The sequence below is a fragment of the Petaurus breviceps genome, unplaced genomic scaffold, assembly GCF_028583685.1.
Source record: "Petaurus breviceps papuanus isolate PSGF00001 unplaced genomic scaffold, PetGlider_PUasm1.0 90692, whole genome shotgun sequence".
NCBI classification, from domain to species: Eukaryota; Metazoa; Chordata; class Mammalia; order Diprotodontia; family Petauridae; genus Petaurus; species Petaurus breviceps.
The window spans coordinates 2,451,744-2,474,771 of NW_027187313.1; the positions used below are offsets into that span (position 1 = coordinate 2,451,744).

General features: G+C 37.1%; 1 protein-coding gene across 4 annotated transcripts in view; it reads right to left on the reverse strand.

Moving 5' to 3' along the window:
* The window catches only part of RASAL2 (RAS protein activator like 2), a 334,704-nt gene that overhangs the window by 157,292 nt on the left and 154,384 nt on the right, over positions 1 to 23,028 (reverse strand). For all 4 annotated transcript variants that reach the window (XM_069065490.1, XM_069065489.1, XM_069065493.1 and 1 more), the window contains exon 2: positions 64 to 191. In XM_069065490.1, the coding sequence (XP_068921591.1) occupies positions 64 to 191 (128 nt within the window). The remainder of the gene's footprint in view (positions 1 to 63; positions 192 to 23,028) is intronic.

The following is a 23,028-nucleotide window of genomic DNA, read 5'->3' on the forward strand; positions in this document are numbered from 1 at the left end:
ACGAAACTTCTGTTGTTTATCTCCAGAATGAGAAGCATCTCCCCTCAGTAACACCCATCTCACCTCCTTCTCTTTGTTGAGCAACACCAACTGGCTGTCTGTGAGTATGCAATACTTCCGCTCCCATGTTGTTGTGTCAGTGTAGGGAGACTGGCCACATGACAGACGGTGAGTGGGTGGCCCTTTCACATCTGTATAAGAAAATGAAAAAAGAAAAGGCATGACAGCATGTTAGTATGCTTAATTAGCCATCATTTTAAGATTCTCTATCAAAACAAATATTTAAGAAGATATTTCTAAGTATTAAGTTCAAAGATTAAACTTTACTTTTTTTCTTTAAACATTTTTAAATATGCATGCAATCTGGACAAGGAAGCAAATCAATACTTGGGAGCAATCTAGGACTCAAATGGAAATATATTCATCTTGTATACTTTCTTCTCATTACACCAAACTGAAAAAAAAAAATACTCCCCTAAATTAAAATCAGGTGAAACTGAAAGTAAAAAGAATGAGATAGAATTATAGGGTTAAAGTAGGAGATATGCCTCGTATCAGGACCACCTGAGTTCAAATTCAGTCTCAGATGTGTATTAGCTGTGTGACCCTGGGCAAGTCTCAGTTTCCTCAACTGTAAAGCATGGAAAATAATGGAACTTTCCTCCCACGTTTGCTGTGAGGATCAAATGAGATAACATTTATAATCCACTTAGCCTGGTACTTAGTAGAAACTTAATGCTTGCTCCCCTCCCTCTTTAGGACAGGAGTTCCTAACCTGGGGCCCAAAAACTTTTTTATTTTTAAAAAATATTTTAGTAATCAATATAATTGCTTTCCTTTTAATCTCATTTGCTTCATTCTATTCATTTAAAAACATTATTCTGAGAAGGGATTCATAGATTTCATCAGACCTAAAGGAAACTGACAGAAAAAAAGAAAAAAACATTAAGAATTGCTTTAGGAGGAAGGTACCTTAGTAGAAGAGAGATGGGTTATTCAAGTCAATTCAATTCAACAAACATTTGAAAACATATATGTGTAGAGAACTGTAACACTGTGATATAACCATGGCCATTATGGAACTCGCAAGCTGGTAGGGAGAGGGCACAAATACAAATACCCACAGAACAAAATAGCGGCGTAATGTGTTATGTAAGGTCCAAGGGAACCACTGAAGGGACTGGGGATCAGAAGAGCACTCTAAAAGTTGAGTAGCAGTAGAGACAGCATAAAATATTAGGATAAGCTTTGGACCAAATTCAGAAGATCAGCATTCCAATACTAATTCTCTCACTTAACTTAGTCTGACTTTGGGGAAAGGCAATTAGCCTATAAGTTGGTTTTCTCACCTGTAAAAGGAGGATAATAATACTTTTGTAAGAAAGCGCTTTGTGAACATAAAGAACTAAAAATAAATGTGAACTATTAATATTATAAGGACAGACAGAATTTCAGTAGTTGGAATAGAGATGGGTATAACAAGACAGACAGAATTTCAGTAGTTGGAATAGAGATAGGTATAAAATTACAAGCAATGTCAAAGATGTAGAATACTGTAGGATATGTTTGAAAGGATAGTATGTACTCCAGTCGAACTAGAGAAAATAGTATAAGTGGAAGGTGGTGGCATGAGAAAAGGTCAGAGAAGTGGAATTATACTAAATTATGGCTTAAATGCCAAGTAAAAAAGGCGCAAGGTTAGTCAGGAAGAATGGAGAACCACTGAAAAGCTTTGGGGGAAGAGTGACATAGGCAAATCTATACTTAAGAAAGATGAGTCTGGCATTAGTATAAATAGTGTAGGGGAGAAGAAAATAAGATGTAGGAAGGAGTGTTAGGAGGTTCTTGAAACAGTATGGTCAAGTGGTAATGACAGCTTTGTATGAAGGTCTTAGAAGTGGAAACACAAATGAGGGAATCAATGTAAGAAATATTGCAGAGGAAGAATTGTTAAGACTCAGTAATTAACTGGATACCAAGTGGATAAGAGATGAGCGAGAGGGAAAAATCAAAGTGGGCATGCCATGCTGGGCGATCCTGTGCTGGAGTCTCCCATATCTCACAATAAATACCAAAGTCTTTCCGAGGGACCTTGAGAAAGGCCTTGTTTTAGAACTGTTCGTTTTTCTGTTCTACTGGATTTTGTGTTGTTCATAAGCATGTGCATGTTTCATGTACCAATGGTGAGTGGAATCATCTTCACTAAAGTTTTTGTGTTGTGTGTATGTGTGTGTATGTGTATATGCGTGTGCATGTGTTTCTATGTGTGTATGAGTGTGTGTCTGTGTGTGTGTGTGTTGTGTAAGGCAGGCGATTTCAGGGCCCCTTTTCTAGCCCCTGGCTTACTGCAGGAAGTGAGCGCTGAGGTCCTTAAGAATGCTTCCTGGGCACCTGGGGAAGTGCTGGCTCACACTGAGCTGCTGCCTCAGTGTGGTGAGGAGATGGCCCCGTGCCCTGGGCTGCCTGTGTGCAGGGTTACAGCTCCAGGTCCTAGTATACCTATACCAGTTACTTAGCCAGGAGCCTGTCTGCACAGGACGTCAAAGATAAAATGTTAACAAAGCAAAATAGCTGAAGAGCAAAGTAATAAAATAGCAAAACTGTTAAATAGTAAAATGTTAACATGTGTGTGTAAGTGGAGCTGTGTGAAGCTGTCAGCCTCACTCAAGAGTCATCAAAGTCCGGGGCTGGGACAAAAGCCAGGACAGCTGGCAGTGCTCAGGACACAGTGGATGACGCTGGTGTCTTCAATGCCAGACCAAGCTCCATGTGCTCCACAGAGCTGGCTTCGGCTGCCTTCATAGTCTACTGGAACTAACTGTTCACATCCACCTATTCCACCAGGGAGATCTTTCTGCTTGGGGTAGACATCTCCTAACTCGCTGACAGGTTTAAGGCCTGTCAGGTCTCCTAACCTGGTCTGGCCTGTCTGCCAAGACAGTTTACCAGAGGCATTTGGGGTATTTAGGGGAAATCAGTACTTCTGATCTGAGGGCTTGCTGAGCCTTTTTTAGGGCTGCTCATCTACTTTTAGTGTCTACATGTCACCCAACTCTCACCAATGGCTCCAAGAAGCTGCATTGTGTGCAATGGTCACACCCTTGTAGGACTATAAATTGAATTCTTTTTCAACTACCTTAAACTGCCTTTCTAGGTAGGTGACCTGCTATAAAGGTGCAACTTAGCTCAAAGGTTTTAAATGGTTGCTGTGGGGCATAAGCCAGGGAGCCAACAAGAACAAAGTAGGACTGCTGAACTGCAGTTGAGGTTATGAACCATAAATAAGTTTATAGTGGATTAATCGGTTAAATTACTTTTTGCAGGAATAAAACTAAGGGGGAGTTTTGCAAAGAAACAAACTGATATGTTACCTACTTTCCTATCCCCCCAAGTTTTTAGTGTTTTCTTCTTCCCAAAATTACTCTATATTTATTCATCTCATATATAAAGTGTAAAACTGCTTTAAAGTAGGGACCTTCTGGTTTTGTAGTACCAGGACCGATCCTAGTACCTTGCATATAACATGTTCTCTAAATCTATAACCTTGATGATTCCATAACAATAGAAGATACAGGCAATGGAAAGGAATGTCAGTGATACAAAAAAAAAAGACCCATTTTTGTTGTGTTTGGCTTCTTCTAGAAGCAGCTTGGTACAGAGGAAGAAACAGTGGTAGGTTTTGTTATCAGAGGGCCTGGCATTTAATCCCAACTCTGCCACTGACGTGATGTGTGGCCTTGGACAAGTCACCTAAACCTAGAAAAGACTGATTCTTTGGGGAGAGGGGGAGACAGGGAAAGAGATTCTATGGGTAGTAGTTCATGAATAAGTAAAGTGAAAGGGACAGACCCCTGGATCAAGGCTAGGAATGGCAGAAAGTGATCAGAAGGGAAGGAGAACTGGAACAAGAGGGTATTGTTGGAAAGCAGAAGCTCATAGATGTAAAGAAGAAGAGAGCTAAGGCCAGCAAGTCCTAATCTCTTCATTTTACAAATGAGGAACCCTCGACTGAAAGATGTTAAATGTCTTTCTCAGGATCACAGAATCAGGAACCGAACCCCAGTCCTCAAACTCCAGATCTAGCATGAGTTCCATGACTCCATGTTGGTCAGTTCTGCAAGGTGCTAAGGCGCAAAATTCAATCATGCTGGTTGGTATATGATTGAAGTAGGGTGGGAAAGGTTCTTTGAATTAAGCAGATTGGGAAATTGTATCGTCAAGGTGTTAAAGCAATGCTCAAAAAGAATTACTGAAGTTCCCAAGGATGATGGTAAGCGATGGAATAAAGATCATGATTTTATTATTGGTTGAACAAAGTTTTATGTACTGCTTTTGCCCAAGCTGACGGTTCTAATGGCTGTCTCAGATTGAAATTTCATGATTCTATCACTGATAGAAACTTTCTTTAAAAACTTATAAAACATATGTCACGTTGCCACTAGAGGGCAGAAAAACCTTAGAAACAATGTATACAGACTACATCCTGTTGTGGTACATAATTGGCATTATAGTGGACACTCCAACCTTACAGAAGGTAGAAAGGTTGATCAACAAAGGGTCTCCCAACTATTCTTTTGACACCTATGAGATATCATTTCCAGGCAAAATAACATGGAACTACTGTCTTCAGAGAGTTGCTGCTTAAAAATTGGTGTCATAAATTAGTTAGCATTTATAAAGTATTTTAACTGCGAACAAATCATTAGAAATAATTCATTAAGAAAGACTTTTTTGATGGTTCAATATACATATCAGAATATCTTTAAACACTAGTAATTGCTTCATTTCAGAAATCTCTTGGGGGAGAGTATTATTTTAAATTTATTATTCATTACTATTTGTGGTTGCTACCACTGGGAGTAATTCAGGCTACAGTAATAGAAAACTTAAACATTCAAGTAGGCAGTAAAGTTTAATGAAAACAACAATAAAAAAAACAAACTGAATCATGATCATAAGCTTGATATATGTTTGTATTTGTGTGCATATGGTTATTAAATTGTTTAAATAAATACTCGATGATCTTGATGATTTTTACTTTATATTTCTTCCTCTTCAGTACACAACACTAGGAGCTGCTCTACTGAGTCAATGTATTTTTCATTCTTGCCTTCTGTTACCCTCAGCATTCTCAATGAACCCCTTATTCCTGGGATCCCTTAAGGAGGAGATCTACAAATGAAAGGCATCTGTAGGAAATAAGCATGTTTTCCCATCTTGCTCTCTGAGTATGAAAAAGCATTTGATTCAACAGAGCAAATGCTGCCTTAAAGTTTTTCTTCTAATAAGGTTTCTCCCATTTTATACATTAAAATTATTCAAGATTTCTTGAAAGACAATAAGAGGGAAGAGAATGGGAACGAGCATTTATTAAGTGACTACAATATGCAAGACACTGTTAAATATGCTCAAATATGCTCAGTTCTTTCAACAGATCCTTGAATATCATGGAATGTCAACACTTTGCCCTCCTCTGGACTCTCTCTAGCTTATCAATGTCCTTAATGCTAGAAGGATCAGAATTTAAGACTATCTCATAGAACCAAGATGCATCAATTGACATAGCACATCTTTTTTGTCTATAAAGTAAAGAGATGGTATGGTGAAAATTTTTATTTTAAAGTAAAATTATAATTTTTCACATCAAAGATGTGATTGGTTCTTCTAGTATTAAATAGTGACACCTAAAACTGAAGATAAAACTCTAGAGGAGGGCAAGAGAAGAGGATAGTTAGACCATCATTTCCATATGTCTTTTTTTTTAAGGGGGGAAGACAAGGCAATTGGGGTTAAGTGACTTGCCCAAGGTCACACAGCTAGTATGTGTCAAGTTTCTGAAGCTGGATTTGAATTCAAGTTCTCCTGACTCCAGGACTGATGCTCTATTCACTGTGCCACCTAGCTGCCCTCATATGTCCTTCTTAATGAAGCCCAAACTCCCATTAACCTTTTTTGGCTGCATATCAGTTGGCTGCCTCACATAGAGCCTGTAGTCTATTAAAACCCCCATATATCTTCCAGTATAACTGCTATAGATCTCTGTGTTTTTCATCTTATACTTGCGTAGTTGATTTGTTGGTTTTGCAGTATAAGACTATATTTACCCTTACTGAATTTCATCCTGTTAGATTCAGAGCAAATGAAGATGAGCTGACCATATGGTGAGGGTGAGGGAGGACAGGTATATAGCCAGACACAGGCATATACTCCAGTAGTGGCCTTGTGATGTCAGGAGAAGCCTGGAAGTATCTAGAATGTTGGATACCCCTGTGGCTAATAGACATAAGAACACAAACAAGAATTTCTCAGGATGAGCAAGTCTAGATGGGCTACAATCTTAATCATTGTAGGGAACTCCCAAAGAGAGGAGACCACAGTTCCATTTTAGCACTTGCATATGTAGCCAGATGGCCATGGATAAAGCAGTGGATTTGGAGTCAAGAATATCTGAGTTCAAACTCTGCCTCGAATACTAGTAAGATACAACCTCTTTCAGCCTTATTTTCACATCTATGATGGGGATAACAGAACCCTTCTCATAAAGTTGTTGAGGAGATCAAATAAGACAAGATACATAAGTTACTTTATAAACTTTAAAGTGCCATATAAATGTTAACTATTATTATATAGAGGCTATCTTAGATTTTAGTTTGACAGACTCTTTTCCATTGTTAACATAGTTATATAGGTACTCTCTCACTTTGCCCTCCTCCTACCAACAAAGCAAAGCAAAACAAACAAACTTCCTAGGCTATCCCAAATTGAATCTGACTGAGTCCTGCAAATCAAATGCCAATGAAATCTACTTACTCAGAATAGTGCCAATGCATAGAAAACCAAAACCTTAATAGGTATCACCCTAAATTACACTTCAAAATAAAACAAAGTTGATAATGACTTAATATGGGAATTTTTGTAACTATTGCTTCTTAATATTGATTCCTCAGACCTCCAAATGTTTTTTTTAGTATTCAACTTGAATTTTATAATGATTCCATTTTGAACTGCTCACTGGATTTAAAATTTTTCAGAATACTTAAAAGAAAAAAGAGATTGGTCCTTAACATAATTTATTAAGCACAAATTTGAACCCATCTGATGTGACTGAAACTTAAGGCAGCACAGTAAAACTGATTTCTGGAGTAGATGCTTGGGCAGGTAATGAAAGAAATGTAGCTGCCTTAAAAAGATAAAAATTACAAGTTTGGGAGAGAAAAGTTATTAAATCAGTCAGCAATATAGGCACTCCTTATATATTGTCTCCTGAACTGGCATTAACCTCCCAGCCTGAATCATTGCTCTTATAAACACTTTTACCTTGAAATTTGCCCCTGTTCTTCCAGAATTACCTCACACTCCAACCTCACCAAGCATTTACTTACTAAAGAGCAAAAGATAGCCCTTTCACAGTAGGAACTCCCCTTAGCAGAAAGTAAGTTCCTGAGGGCAGGAATTGCGTCACTTTTATATGTGTCTTTCCAGGACTTAGGCTACTGCCTAGCAGAGAATAAGATTAATAAATGTTTGCTGATTGATTTGCTTACAAGGTTGTCATAGTTTGTCTTATTAAAAAAATGTGTACACAATCTACTCAAACAGATTACTTGAACCACTAAGTTACATTTCTCCCACAATGCAAGGCATATTTTTAGAGTCAAGTGGCCAGACTCCTGAAACCTAAAGGGATGTGCCAACTTTGTACATAAATTTGGTGGTTTTGTGGCTTAGACAAGATTTCATTTGAATGACTAATTCCCATGCATAAGTTAGACATGTGACCTATACTTCCCACTGTAATTTAGCTGAATAGAAACCTTCTGAGCAAAAACTAAGCAAGAAAACATTGGTAACCTTCTTCCATAAAAATTAGGGTAGAGAACAGTGTCTTCTTCCATAGCAGTAGACCCTACTTATTAGGTAAACCACTACACAGCCTTATGCTGTTCAAACTTTGAAAAAGAGAATTACATTAGATTTCTGCTTGGGCAATAAGTAATGTCTCAAAAAGCAAAACTCATTGAAAGCAGAAACTCCTGGGATACATAGTCCCCTCACCATTATAAGAACAACAATGATAAAATGGAGATTGTAAATTGGATCCATCTGGCTTTCCTGACAAAGTCCTAATCAGAATCTACTAGTGCTCTCTGGTCTTAAAAGCTTCCAATTAAATAATTTTTTTAAACTGAACTGCTGGGTCACCAGTATATGAACTCTTTTCAACTTAAAAAGGCAGTCAACCTTATCTAAAGTCCTATTATGGGAACTATTATGGGATGGGAAGGGAGGGAAAGAAAGGGGAGGGGAGGAAAAAAAAGACAAGACAACTGTTTGTCTTTAAAGGAAACTTTAGAATAACAGTTGTAGTGCACAAAAACAAATATTTCCCAATGACTGGGCTGTGGTTCACAGAATGTAATCTCCTACAGGGCAAATGGTCCTTTTTAGCTTTGAATACACAGAGACTAGCACAGTGCTTAGCAAAATGAGTCTTCTCCATTTTTTGAACTTCTTGAATTTAAGACTTCTTGAATTTAATTGTCGATTGATATCTTATTTTCATGGGTGAGTACACTAGCAACTTCAATATTACTAAATAACAACAACTAAACAACAAAAGCTGAACTATGGTTGCCATGTGAGTGAAGAGAAGAGGGATACTGAAATGCTGTGGGGGTATAATGGGACTTGGCAACTGAGTAAATATTTTGTGTTTTGAACAAAAATAGGGAATTCTGGAGGAGGAATAGATTGACCTGGTGGGATAAGAATTAATTAGTTCAATTTTGTATGTTATATATCAATCAGACAGAGATGGTCAACAATTAATTGAAAATGCTAGACTTAAATTCAGGAGAAAGAGTAGTAATAGATTTGGGCATCATTTGTAAAAGGTTTCAAGTGAACCTACAGAAGTTAATGAAATCACTATGAGAAAAAGAACAGTCAGAAAAGAAGAGCACCAAAAATGACATTCATGCTAAAGGCATGGTTATGAATGATGACACAAAGGAGAAGGAAAGGTCAGATAAAATAAGAGAAATAAGAATGAGTTATTGTCACTTAGTCAAAAAAGCAGAGAGTATCAGAAGATCAGAAGTGGTGTTCAAATGTGTCAAAAGATGCAGAGGGCTAAAAGGATAAAGCCAAAAAAGGCCAACAAATTTAGCATAACATTGGCAACCTTGAAAAGAACAGGGATAGGGTCCAAAGTCAGGATTACCTGGGCAGAGACTAAGGCAAGATACACAGATTGTAGGAAGTTAGGCAATAAAAGTGGAGACAGTTATAGGATAGCTTTGAGTGGATGAAAAGATCAAATGAAGCTTTTGTTTTTCTTTTAAAGACACTGGAGACTGTAAGGGTTATGGGATTTAAGGATCTTCCACACCCCATTGAACTTGCTGACGTAGCAGGAAGGGGTGGGGCAAGAAGAGGCGGAAGCCAAGCTAGAGTTCCTGTGGTGGCTAGCAGTGCCGGCGATGGCGGCAGCAGCAGCAGCAGAGGCAGCAGCAGCGGAAGCACGAACCCCTTTTTGAGTCAGCATTTCTCCTAAGGACTCCTGCTGAGGACTGCCAGGGGCCGGAGCTGCTGGGAGCACGCTTCCTGGACGCTGGGTGGTTGCTGTGAGTGGGGAGAGGAGAACCTTTGTCTGAGATAGCCTGTTCTGTTTTAAAAGCTTGAGAATGTGGGTGCTTTCTACTTTACACACCGGTGCTAATTTCATAACTACTCTGATGGCTTTGACTTTCTGGTTTTGGGACTCAGTCATTTGGTATTTTAATAAATATTCTCTCTTTATCCCCCATATAGAAAACTTGATATATTTTGTGATTGATAACCACATCAGCATATTTACAATTTCTGTAGGCATTGTGAATATTGCATTGCTGATATAGAGACCTAGGTATGTTTTAGGATAATTGGAAAGAGAAAGTCTTTAAGTCAGAAGATTAAAGAGAAGGAATGATCTACATGAAGAATATACAGCAGTATTATTGATCTCAAAATTTAGAGAGAAGCAGCACTTTGCTTTTTAGATGAATGCTCATCTAGCCAAGTAATTATGTGAATTTACCAACTTTAATGCTTTCTTTCCTCTTACTTGACATATACCTTTTGTTTATTTCATTGCAAGGTGGACCAGAGAAGAAAAATCAAGATTCAAAATAAGTCAGCTAATTTTTCTCAACAGAACTGAGGAACAGTTGCAATAAAAAGTGTGATATAAAGTTTAAATGATTAGATAAAACTGTATTTGAAAATCATTTGTGGACTGTATCTATTTAAGCTATCTTATTCCCATTACCAAGGAGGACTGAAAGCTGACTCTCAACAACAGCTAAAAATGACTGGACTATTTAAAAAATACTTAGATAACAATATTCTATTACCAGAACAAGCAGTGTAGAATGTTGAACTATTTCTAATTTCTCCTTGTTTCTTCCCCAGACCCACTCTCAGTGGCTTTACTCCTAATTTCTAAGTTTCAACTTTTTTTTTTAGTACTTCAAATTTCTTGGATAAGGTGGATTAAAAGGAAGATTTCTTGTGCCAAATTATATACCAAATTCTTAAGAAGGCATTGCTTTGCTCTCTGTGAAGTTGTATATCTCTGCTTTGTTCTCTAAGAAACTGTTCATCTATATGTAGTATCTTAAAGATTCTATTCAATAACTGTTTAGTAAATACCTCTATAAAAACCTATTATGATGAGTGAAGACACAGAAGATACTTGTTAATATGAAGGCAGATATATATGAGTAACTCTTACTGAAAAACAGACGAGGTAGAGATTACTTGAATGCAGAAAGCATTGTCCATTATTGAATTCCCAACTGACCTTCTCCATAGTTCTTTTGGGTGTTTACATATAAACATAATATAAATTGATGAAAGAATATTAAGCAATCTGGTATAACTGGGATCTATTAGACTTTCAAAAAAGAAATGCAATAACTTAATCCCAAAAAATCTAGAAACAAGATGTATTTATATGGTATGATGCAATTCATTATATCTAACACAATTGCAATATAGCATTCGAGACAGGTCATTTAATGTATCTGCAGGACTTGAAGGTCATACTATGTTCCCCTTCAAAATGCTAATAAAAACATAGTTACAGCTTAAAAGGAAAAAAAAATTATGTGGCCTCTCTCTTCTGTTAAACCTTTCCTGAAACACCGGGAAAGAGAGCATCACTACTACCTGTTACATCATGTGACATAGCAGACTAATATGATGCTATGTCTTTCTTCCTTTCTTCTCAAAATTCTATTAGGTGACTGTTGTCACAAAACCTGTGTTCTCTTGGTAAACTGAGAACTTGTCTCCCTCAAACTGTAATCTACTTTTTAAAAGGAATTTCTTCTGAGACTGAAGCAATTTACTTGGGAAAATAAAAGGACACACTTTCCCCACCACAGTCTCTTCATCTGTAAAATTAGGGTGCCAGACATGATGGCCACTAAGATACCTTCCAGCTCTGTCTATGATTCATAAGAAATGCTCATTCTGAAGTTTTTTCTGAGCTAGTTGGATCTTAAATTGAAGGAAGTGCTTTCCTATCCAATATATTGTTTGTTTGACATGGTAGTCTAACACAGGTGGACAAGTAGCAGTATATTTACTACATTCCAATATCATACAATAACAGTATTACTGGAGACCCCCTGGGAGTAAAGGCCCTCATGTTTCATTGAGTTTCAACTGCTCCTTTAATAACGTTAGTAGTTTTACATTCCCATTCTCTGAGGCAACTTAAAAGATGAAAAAATTATGGGAAAAATGTGTGGAGAAGAGCTGGGAATGGTACAAATACATATCCATATACACAGGAACACAGATCATTACAAATAAATTTTTCTTGAAGCTACAGAGATGGGAATTCCACCTGTCAGGTGCTACCCCTTGCATATGTGTATAGTTTGGTTTCTGAATGGACCATAAAATAAACATTTTTATAAGGATTAGATCAGCTTGAGAAGAAACAGATTGTCAGATAAAATACTGAGGAAAAACAAACAGTAATAAGGACATGAGGGAAAAAACTTCCCCTGAGATGAATGTGCTGAAAGAACATACTGGAAGACAGAGAGCTCTGAAGGAGTTAAAGATGGTTGCTGTGCATTGTCATCCCTCAGCTCACTTGCATGTATGACTATTTTCAGAGTTTTGAAGGATATATTTGAAAAACCATGAATCAAATATCTGTTTAGTAATTATGGCAAGATCACTTGAGGATTACGAGGGTTAATCAAACAGAAAGACAGATTTTTGTTTTGTTTTAATTTCACATCCTAAATTAGACCTGAGTTATTGGTTGGGGAGTACCTGATTTGAGACATCAGAAACAAGGGTAAGTAGGGTAGATGATCAGATAAAGATAGCAGGGGAAAAATAAAGGAAGTTAACTACAGGGGGAGTCAAGAGGACAGAAGACACAGGAAGCAATGAGAGGAACATCTTACAGAAGAGAGAAGACAGAAGTTGGCAGGAGCATAGCAAAGCTGGCAGACAGTTAATCATTCAGTCTACTAGCATTTATTTTGGCACCTGCTATATTCCAGAAACTATGCTAAGTGCTAGAGATGCAAAGAAGGTCAAAAACAGTCATTTTTCTCAAAAAAATAATAGTCTAACTAGGGAAACAACATGCAAACAATATATACACAAATAGGATATATTGCAAACAAATTGCAAACAAGGATATATACAGGATAAACTGGGGTTAAGCTCAGAGAGAATGTACTAAGAGGACTGGGAAAGGCTTCCTACAGAAGATGGGACTTGAGGTGACACTTGAAGGAAACCAGGGAAGCTGGACATGAGGTGGGAGAGAGAGTACCAGGCATTGAAGACTAGTGAAAACTTCTGATGTCAGGAAATGGAATTCCATGTGTGAGGCCACTGTCACTAGATTATAGAGTACATGGAAGGGAGTAAGATGTAAGAAGACTTGGAAAGGTAGGAAGGGGCCAGGTAATGAAAGGCTTTAAAAGGCAAACAGAAAATTTTACATTTGATCTTGAGGGTAACAGGGAACCACTGTAGCTGACAGAATAGGGGAGTGACATGGATGACTTAAGTTATAGGATGATTAATTTAATAGCTGAGAGAAGGATGGTTTGAAGTGGAGAGAGACTTGAGGCAAGCATACCAACCAGAAGGCTACTGCAATAGTCTAGGCATGAGGTGATAAGACTCTGCACAAAGGTGGTGGTAGTGCCACAGAAGAGAAGGGGGAATAGAGAAATGAAAGGACTTGATCAATGATTGGATATGAAGGATAAGAGAGAATGAAGAGTTGAAGAAGCCACCTAGGTCACAGACTGGGTGAGTGGAAGAATGGTAGTACCCTTGACAGTAAAAGAAGTGTCTGATAATAAGGATTTCTATAGGACATTGTAATGGAAATGCAAATTTAAAGATCTTCCCTGCCCCTAGGCTAAAGTGCACCTAGAGACTGGGGTGGGAGGCTTGTTTTTCAGTTGATACTTTTTGATTGGCCAGTGGGTCCAAAAGGTTGTTACATTCTCTGAGCCAGGAGAAGGCTATATAAGCCCTGATGTGTAGCTTTGTTTTTGGGACTCACTTTGAGAAGTGTTCTGTGATTTGATCTGTATTCTGGGAAGCCGTTGTTGAGAGTCCCCCGGCTTTGAAAAACCCAGAATGTGGAAACCCAGATGTTGACTGGGTATGGATGTAATGGTTGGACAGTTTGGAAATCTGTCTACTTGATGTTTCTGTCTTGATAATTATGCCTGTATACTTTGAGGTTCAGGGTGCTGACCTTTTCTCCTGAACAAGGTAAATGATATATGTCTGACTGATTAAAGTAAGCTTGTTAACCCATTTTGAGTTGCTTTCCTTTAACAAAGCAGATCCAAGAACCTGTGGTAGCTGCAAACCCTGAGGACGTGCTTGGGGTGCTTGCTGCTACAGACATCCAATTGGAGATGTCTAAAAGGCAGTTGGAAATGTGAGACTGGAGGTTAGAGAGAGTTTAGGACAGGGCAAGTAGATTTGAGAGTCATCTGCATAGAGATGACAATTGAAACCACAGAAGCTAATGAGATCACCAAATAAAATCATAGAGAAAAGAGAAGACCTAGGAAAGAGCTTTCGGGGACCCCAATTTTATTGGGCATAATGTGGCTGAAGACCCAGCAAAGGAAAGAGAGAAGGAACAGTCTTGGTGGTTCTCAGAGAACCAGTAGAGGAGAGTGTTATGAAAATCTGGAGAAGAGCATGATCAATAGTGTCAAAGGCTGCAGACAGGTTGAAGAGAGGAAGGTGTGAGAAAAAAACATCAGATCTGGCAATTAGAGATCACTAGTAACTTTGAAGAGTGCAGTTTTATTTGAATGAGGAGGTTTGAAGTCAGACTAAAAAGAATTAAGAAGAAAGCAAAAAGGAAAGGATCTGCAGCTGTTTTGGCGGGACAGGCGCCAAAGGGAAGAGAGACATTGCATTTCAGAAAAATGACTGGCTAAACAAGCATTTCTCTCAAGACACAGCTCTATCTTGGTTCACCTGTTACCTGACTATTCCTTCTCAGTCTCCTTCACTAGCTCATCATCCAAATCCCATCCCCTAACTGTGAAAATACTCCTAGGCTCTGGACTTAGCTACTGTCTTGAGCTGCTTGATGATGATGGTGGTGGTGGTGGTGGTAGAAGTAATGCTTGGTCATTCCAGTGCAATTTCTGCTGCCTTAAAGGTTACTCATTGTAGAGCTACAATGTAGAGATAATTCTTATGAATTCTCAGTAAATACAGCATACTACTTCTGGGTAGCAGTCCAAGTTATATAGAAGGAAGATGGAGAAATTATTTCCTATAGTAGTCAATTAATAATGCTTATTAGCTGACTAAATATTACAATTCACCTGCTATGTGTGATAATGGCATCTGATCCTCTATGTTCTTTCAATCTAAGGGTATGATGAAATTGAATTACATTGGCTAAAACAAAAATCCATTTGATTTTTTTTCTCTGCCTTTTAAAAAAAATAATTTTTAAAGAGACTTAAGATTATTCTGAATTTATCTTATCTCTGTAGCATAGTGGAAAGAAAAATGGACTTGGAATTAATGACCCTGAGTTCAGATCCCAGATTCACTAAAGACCTGGATGTCTTTAATCAATTCAAAACCCCACTGAGCCTTAATTTTATCAGTAAAACTAGGAGATGGATTAAATAACCTGTAAGATCCCTTCCAGTCCTAAATCAATTTTTAGAATCATACTAGATTCTATATCACATATTCGTTTCTAAATCAAGACATTCTAGATCATAATAAAGAACTAGATCTCACAGGCTAACTCACAAGCAAAAACTGTAGGACTAGGAAATCTAGTTTGTCCAGACATCTAATGGATGTATGGGGAGTTAAATTCCATTATAGAGAATTTATATCAGTGGTTCAAGTACCAAGAACTACTAAGAATACTAGAAAGTGAATGACTCAAACTTTTCAAGATACAAAGTTAATCAGGCCAGAATTGTTTCTTTTTTTTTTTTTTGGAAAACTGAATGAAGGATGTAAGTTTTAGTAATAATACAACTGGTATTGCCACTGTATGATGCTATGCAAACCCAAAGGCTTCCTTAGCTAACTATCTTAGTTTGCTCCTCTCTAGAGAGGAAAAACTGGGGAAATTATGATTAAATAAGCCCAATAAAATGTCTTTTCCTCTGCCCTCCCCCTTTTTGAGGAAGGGTAAGTAGTGGGCAACATATGGCATTTCCTTATTGTCAGTAATTTCCTTTATTCTGTGGTTTACAAAGAATTCATCCGCTGTCTCACATCTATGTCAGCAAGAGTATGAGTCTGGCACTGCTGTCTTCCTTCCCCATCTTCCACTAGGATTTGAGGAAGAGAGCAGTCGTATTAGGACCATCTCCAGAGGAGAAGAAAGATACAACAGAGCAGTGTGGATGCACCTGGAAATTAAAGGAGATAAAGGAACTATTTGTCCTATGATTGTTTTGGCTCCCTTCAGGTTGGTGAGATGTGTTAAGTAAGCTCTAAGATAAAATAGTTGGAACTTAGGAGTCATGCTTTCATCTCCTGAGGCCTATCCAGGCCAGGCTCTGCTTGTCTTATCCTGTTCAGTACCACCTACTCCAAGATTACTTTATGTTACAAGGTCACTAAGCAATCAAGTATCTTAGAATATGAGATTTTATCACTATTAAGAGATGCATGAGGGGAAAATGGGGGGAGAAAACAAAACAAAAATAACCCTCCCAGAAGTTGCCTCTTGGTATGGTATACAACGCTTACTCAGCTCTAAGAAATGAGTAACTACATGGTGTTATGACTAATGTCACTGTTCATGCTGACAGATAGTAATCACTAAATCACTATCTCCTCTTCAATACCAACAACCATAACATTTCCATCCAAAGGTTACAGTTTTGCCCTAAGTTTTTTAAGCAAAAACAATAAAATTTCAATTCAGCCTCCAGTTTTCCCATGGAAAACTCATATTAATTTCAATGTTATTCAGCAATTATCTTCAGTTAAACTAAAAAATGCCCTGAAAACAAACTTATTGTGGGATTTATTTTTAGCTTCCAGAAAAGGACAACAGATATAAAGAGAATAAATGGGAAGGGGGAAAAAGCAAACATTTCTCAGATGGTTATTTCATATGGCTGGGAATAGGTGAAGAAAGCCCCTCAAAGTACATAGTAAACAAACCAAATACCAAAATAAAAGCTCGTTTTGTCAACTAAGTAACATAATAGTTTAAAAGGCTTTAACTTTTGCCATTAGTAAAACAATGGTTTATGAAATTTTCTAGACTAAAAGAAATAGAAGAACATATAGCATAGCCATTGGACACAAAAATAGAAGAAAGTTACTGCTTAAAGGGCAATGATGAGTTCATTTCATTTTGTTCTACTTTAGTATGACTCATTTCTGAGTTAATAACTCAACTTAAATTCGATTCCACCACTACTATTATGGCTATTCACAATTATCTGCCAAGTTGATGGTACTTACTGCCAATGCTTTCATATAGTATTGTGATAAAGACAACCAAGAAGAAAGAGTCCAATGACTTCTGAATAATTATAAGGAGAAATAAAATTGCTGATTGCTGAGAAGGATAGGCAGAACAACTATGGTCAAGGTGCATTAATACTGATGGATGGGGGAAGGAAGAAGAAAAGGGTCTTAATCCAAGATTCATTTAAACAGTATAAACTTTGTGTTAATTCAAGAAAAATACATAAGAAAAAGATAGAATTCTTGACTTCAAAAACAAAACTAAACATTTCTACTATGAAAAGATGGAAACTCAGAGTTCCTTTTAACTATGGCTTTCATTTATTCTAGTGGGAAAATGATTGATGTTGAGAATGAATTTCAATGCATATTAGATTTGTTATATTTAGTACATCTTTCCAAATTAATGTACACCCACACTAGCCTCCTTCTGAACTGAATCTAGTCACTTTTCCTTAAGGACAGCTGCTGTAGAGGGAAAGCCAAAGCTTTTACCGCAATGTGATTGAGGGTTGAGGGGAAAAGGGGCACAGAGGAAGAAATAAACAATTTATTACCATAGAGAGATCAGTTTTCACACATTTGGTAATTGGTGACACCGTCAATCCTGTGACACTCTCCTCTCCCTAAGGAGGAAGAATGCAGACTTCATTTTAAAGATAAAATGAATAGCACAGCAGCATTCACAATCACAAATAGTTTGCTCTCCAGAGCGTTAGGTGAAATATATTCCAAAGTTAACAAATATCTTTCTTCAATCTGAGATTGTGTTAAAGGCACAATTCACTGAAATTCTGGGAAAATGTCAGAAGTACACAGGATACCCCACTAAAGTTATACGTCAGCTACTTACTGGCAAAGACGGCTATAATACAAATTTTAAATTTGTTTGAAGACTATAGTTCCCTGACACAACAGAGAATGTAATCCTATATTTAGTATACTTTATTTGGTTTAGAAGAAGAGTTTTTGTTGATGTTGTTTTATCTAGACCTGTGAGGAATAAAGAGATTCTTATATTTTTTTCCTATCAAAGCCCAGTGATATATCTAGGTCAGAGGGAGGCATCAGTCTAGGATCACATATATAAACCCCTGGAGGTCAATGACATATGCCAAAATAGTTATAGCAGCACTTTTTGAAATAGTAAAAAGTCAGAAAAATCTATAGGAGAATGGCTGAAATAAACAATGACAATGACAACAATGAACATTTATATAGCTCTTACTGTGTGCTAGGCACTGTGCTGAATGTTTTATAATTATTATTTCATTTTACCTTTACAACAACTTTGGGAAGTAGGAGCCATTATTATTGTTGTTCCCACTTTACAGAGGAGGAAAGAAGTTAAGTGACTTGCTATGTCTAAGTTCACACTTGAACTCAAGTCTTAGTGATCCAGGTTGGTTCTCTGCCCACTGTTCCACCTAGCTGCTGCTAACAAATCATGTTATAGGAATGCAACCATCACATTATTGCACCATAAGGAAGGATAACGATGAGGAATATAGGAAGATCTGTAAGAGGTCAAAATTCCATTTGACATAAGGAAAAAGTTTTTCCACAATTATGACTTTTGGAAAGTATAGTCAGCTGCACTGACTAGTAGCAAGTTCCCTTTCATTAGAAAAATTTAAGCAGAAACCAAATGATCACTTGTTGGGAACGTTGTACAAGTCTCTTCTAATTCAGGTATAGGTTGACCAGGTTGATCGTTAGGTCCTGTCAAATTCTGAAATACTATGATTCTTTGGAAACAAATTGGGTGTGATTATTCCTGAAAGCTAACTTTATCACTCAGGAATGGGTAAACCATTTATGCACTATCCTAGTTTCTTGGTTTCCTCTCCTCTGTTACCTGACTTGGGTCATTTCACGACTTTACCAAAGACTATGCCAGAAAAAGGAATTTGGTTAGTCTGAGTTTGGACAAATTCATGAAATCTCTGGTATGTATAAAGAAGTATCCCAAGTATTAGGGAAGACACAAAAAAACACTAAGACACACAGTCCTTGCTTTCATGGATTACAGCTTAATAATGGATAAGTAACACAACCCAATTTATAGAACAGAGTTACCTTTTACCCCATGGAGCACAGAATTAGGAGTAATAGGAAGTTGAAGAGGTATATTTAAGCTTGATGATAAGGAAAACATTCCTAACAAAGAGAGCTATCCAAAAGTGGAATCATAATTTTTCTCCTTATCAGAGCTCTTCAAGCAAAAACTGATGGCCACTTTTGTAGTACAGTGTAGAGTGGATTCATTGATATACAGGTTGAACTAGATGACCTCTTTGGGTAGGCTTTCCTTATTTTCGGTAAACTAAGAGAATCTAGGTTTACATAGAAGATAAATTAGAATGTTATTCTTTGGTTTAAGTAATTCACAATAGGATTCCTAAAATATTTATTTTAATGTACCATATTTCCTTTTGATATTAAAATATGATATGAACAAAAAAATATTTTAAAGAATAAAGCTATAGAACAAAGTAAAGGGAACTTACACTGATGAAAAGAAAAAGAAATCTGATCAAAGAAGTTAGACAACTAATTCCCATCAGGTAAAGACAAACAGTACTGTAATGACATGAAAAGAGAACACCCAAACTAATTTCCCCAGCTCAGTAGGGAAAAAAAACACCAAACATAAAAAAAAAAATGTAGCTCAGTACATGTGTAATTCTCATTAGTGACTAAGCACTTTTCCCATTTAATTGCTATACATGCTATAATACATAATACATTATAGCATATATATAATATATAATCTTGCTATACATGGAACAAGGCAGAAATATTGTTATATTCCATAGATGTTCAGTCTCTTCCAGTGTTAACTCTTAGAATGGGGATCTATTATTGTCTAGTTCAAAGAACACTAGCACTACACTCAGAGGACCTGGTTTCAGATCTCACCAATGACACTTATTACCTGTCTGACTTGGGCAAAGCACTTCTACTCCCTGTACCTCAGTTATCTCAAATGCAAAATGAGAGGTCTAGACCAGATGGCTTGAGGTCCCTCCCAGCTCTAGATCTATGATTCTAGGATAAATAGACACAGAATCAGAGAAAGAATGAATATTGGCTTATGAGGTCTTATTTTTCTTTATTTTGAAATATCTCACTAGTTTTCCTGAAATATATGAAATATATTTCCTGAAATATATGAAAAACTCATCAGTTTTCCTGAAATATATCTGGGAGGGTTTTGTGGACCACAAGCTTGACGTGACTCAACAATGGCAACCAAAATGCTCACAAAAGCATAGCCCCCATTGGGAGAGGCACAGTTCCCAGAGGCAAGGAGACAATAGTCCCCAAAATACTTTGTCCTAGTTAGGCCCGATCTGGTCAGGTGTCTGGATGTTGGTTCGACTAAATACCCTCTGAAGTCTTTTCTAACTCTGATTTGGTGACTCAGATAATAGAACGGCATATAGAGGCAAGGCATTATGTTGTAGCTCTCTACACATTGCTTGGCACCACTTTTTAATTCTTATTTTTAGCACATATGAACTGTTTTGAAGAGTCTTCTGTGATGACAAGATAAGAAGAACCCCCAAAATCTTAGTGTAGGGTCAGAAATCCCAGTGGGGATTCAACTAAATTTCCCAAAGTTGTATATTTTATGATTTCAATAGTTTCATTTCCCACATTAAGGCCCATTTAAATGAAAATCACCAGTACTTAGATTGCTAGGTTTAAAAGTGTTTTTAGGTAAAATAAGGTGTTTTGTACCGACTTATATGATCTGCATGAAAATATTCCATAAAATCAAGTGCAGAATTGTTCTAATAAATGAAGGCCCACATCTGAACTGTCAACTTCCATGGCAGACTTCAAGTGACCTCTAAAATTCCTAAAGTAGGTGAAGCAACAGGCAAGAGGCAGTAGTTCCCAACTGATGACCCAAAGTTACTAACACAAATAAAATTAAGCAAAGTGTATAGATACATAAGGCAAATAGATAATACATAATTATTCCCTAGATCAATTCAATCACCTGTCACAATGTTGATGTTATGTAAAGACACAAAGTTCTTAACGGAAGTGAAATTAAGTAGAAGATAGATAAGGCAGATTGATAATAGATAATTATCTCCTAGAATAATTCAATCATCTGTGGGAGAGCTTAACTTCCCATCATGTAGGAATCCTTTCCAGTGGAAACTTTTAGATGTTTTTAGGGAGGGGGAGGTGTCAGGAGAGGGGAGCATAAATGGCAAAGACAATGGGAAAAAGTCAAGATGGTCAACAAATGGGAAAGTATCATAAACCCTTTCACACATTTCAAAGCTGACTGCTAAACTTGGAGAGTACCCAACTGTCTTCAAATGTCTCCCTTCAAGTTTTAATCAGAAAAAAAATTAAAAACTGTTTACAAAAGGTAAAACAATGGAACATTTGGTAAATGGTTTGGGCATTCCTTCAGAAGACCTCCAAAGGATGGAAGGCTTTAAGATGCAATCACTCATAAAACAATCTGAAGGAAAAAGTCTGAAGGAAAACATAATTAAGTTGGCATTCCTAGGTGTGTGCAGGTGTATTTCAAAAACAGTTTAACCTCCTGCAAATAAAAGATCTATTGTCTTTTAAGCCTCATGATGTCATAAAAATGTAAGCACCAGTTTGTACAATAAAGGGTACATTTCCAATTATATTCAGAATAACCTATAGTTATACAAAATCTTGAGCATGATTTCACTCACAATACAAATAAACCTCTCCCCACCCCGATTCCCACCCCCTGCCCTCCTCTTAGATGCAATTTCCAGGAGTGTAAGGTCACTGGTTTCACTCTAGCAAACCCCCCAAAGTGAAATGCTCAGCTAAATTTTCAACTTGTTCCATCCACTATGAATTTTGGGATTCCTCAAAAGAGAATGAAATTAAAACAGATTAAGTGTTGTTACTAATGGAGAGTGTCCCTAAAACAAAACAAAACAACAAAAACAAGTTTGTTCTCCTTTCCTTTGCTGATGAACCTAACTACATAAAAATTTTACATGTCATATTTTCATCTCTGATTATCGCCCCCCAAACACATATATACTCCTTGTTTTTCAATAAGTAGTGGATCTTACTTTTAGTAATAAAATGTTCCCTTTACTAAAGTAAAATTTTTTCCCTATGCATTTCCAGAAAAGTGAATCCTCATTTTCAACTCAGCCTTGAAAACCTATAACAATTTAATTTTGTAAACTACATTATGCTGGGCCAGGGTAGCTATCCTTTTATTCTCCCTATACAGTTTGAACAAGAATATAGCTTAATGTGGAAATATGTATTTAAGATCATGAAATGTCTTAGCATGTCTTCCTAAGAGGTACTTTTAATATTTTACATGTCATGTAACTTTATGGGTGTTTACAGTGGGCTACAAAAAGAATACTTGAAAAAGAATGAAATATAATCAATCAACAAGCATTTACTAAGCATTTACTACGTGCCAAGCACATATTAATAAAACTTAACTCTAAAATACTTGATAATAATACTGAATTCTGAATTCTACGCAAGGCCCAACACACCTATCACATCAGTGCCTTTGGCTTGTTGCAGGTTAGGTGTGTCACTGGGCCTGCATTTGAGGTGCAGAGCTCAGGACTCCAAGAGAATGATTGTTTCAGAATACTGTTGCACTAGCAGAATTTCATCCTGCGTCAGTGTTTTTCAAAAGTACAGTTTGGGAAGTAACAAGAGAGATAAGAAGGACTCATTAAGGGAGCAACCCATCTCCAAGTAAACTATTTGGCAGTGGTCCTGGTGGCAACACCAGCAAGAGTAAACTGTGGGCTAAGACATACAGAGAATGGCTCAATCTCCACACCGTCTAGTCCTTCCACCATCTTACCTCATCCTCAGCCTTGTGTCATTGCCAAGATCTATTCTAACACCAAGAACTTGATAAAACTATTTCTGATTCAGTGATTTTAGAGGGAGGGGTGTGTGTGTGTGTGTGTGTGTGTGTGTGTGTGTGTGTGTGTGTGT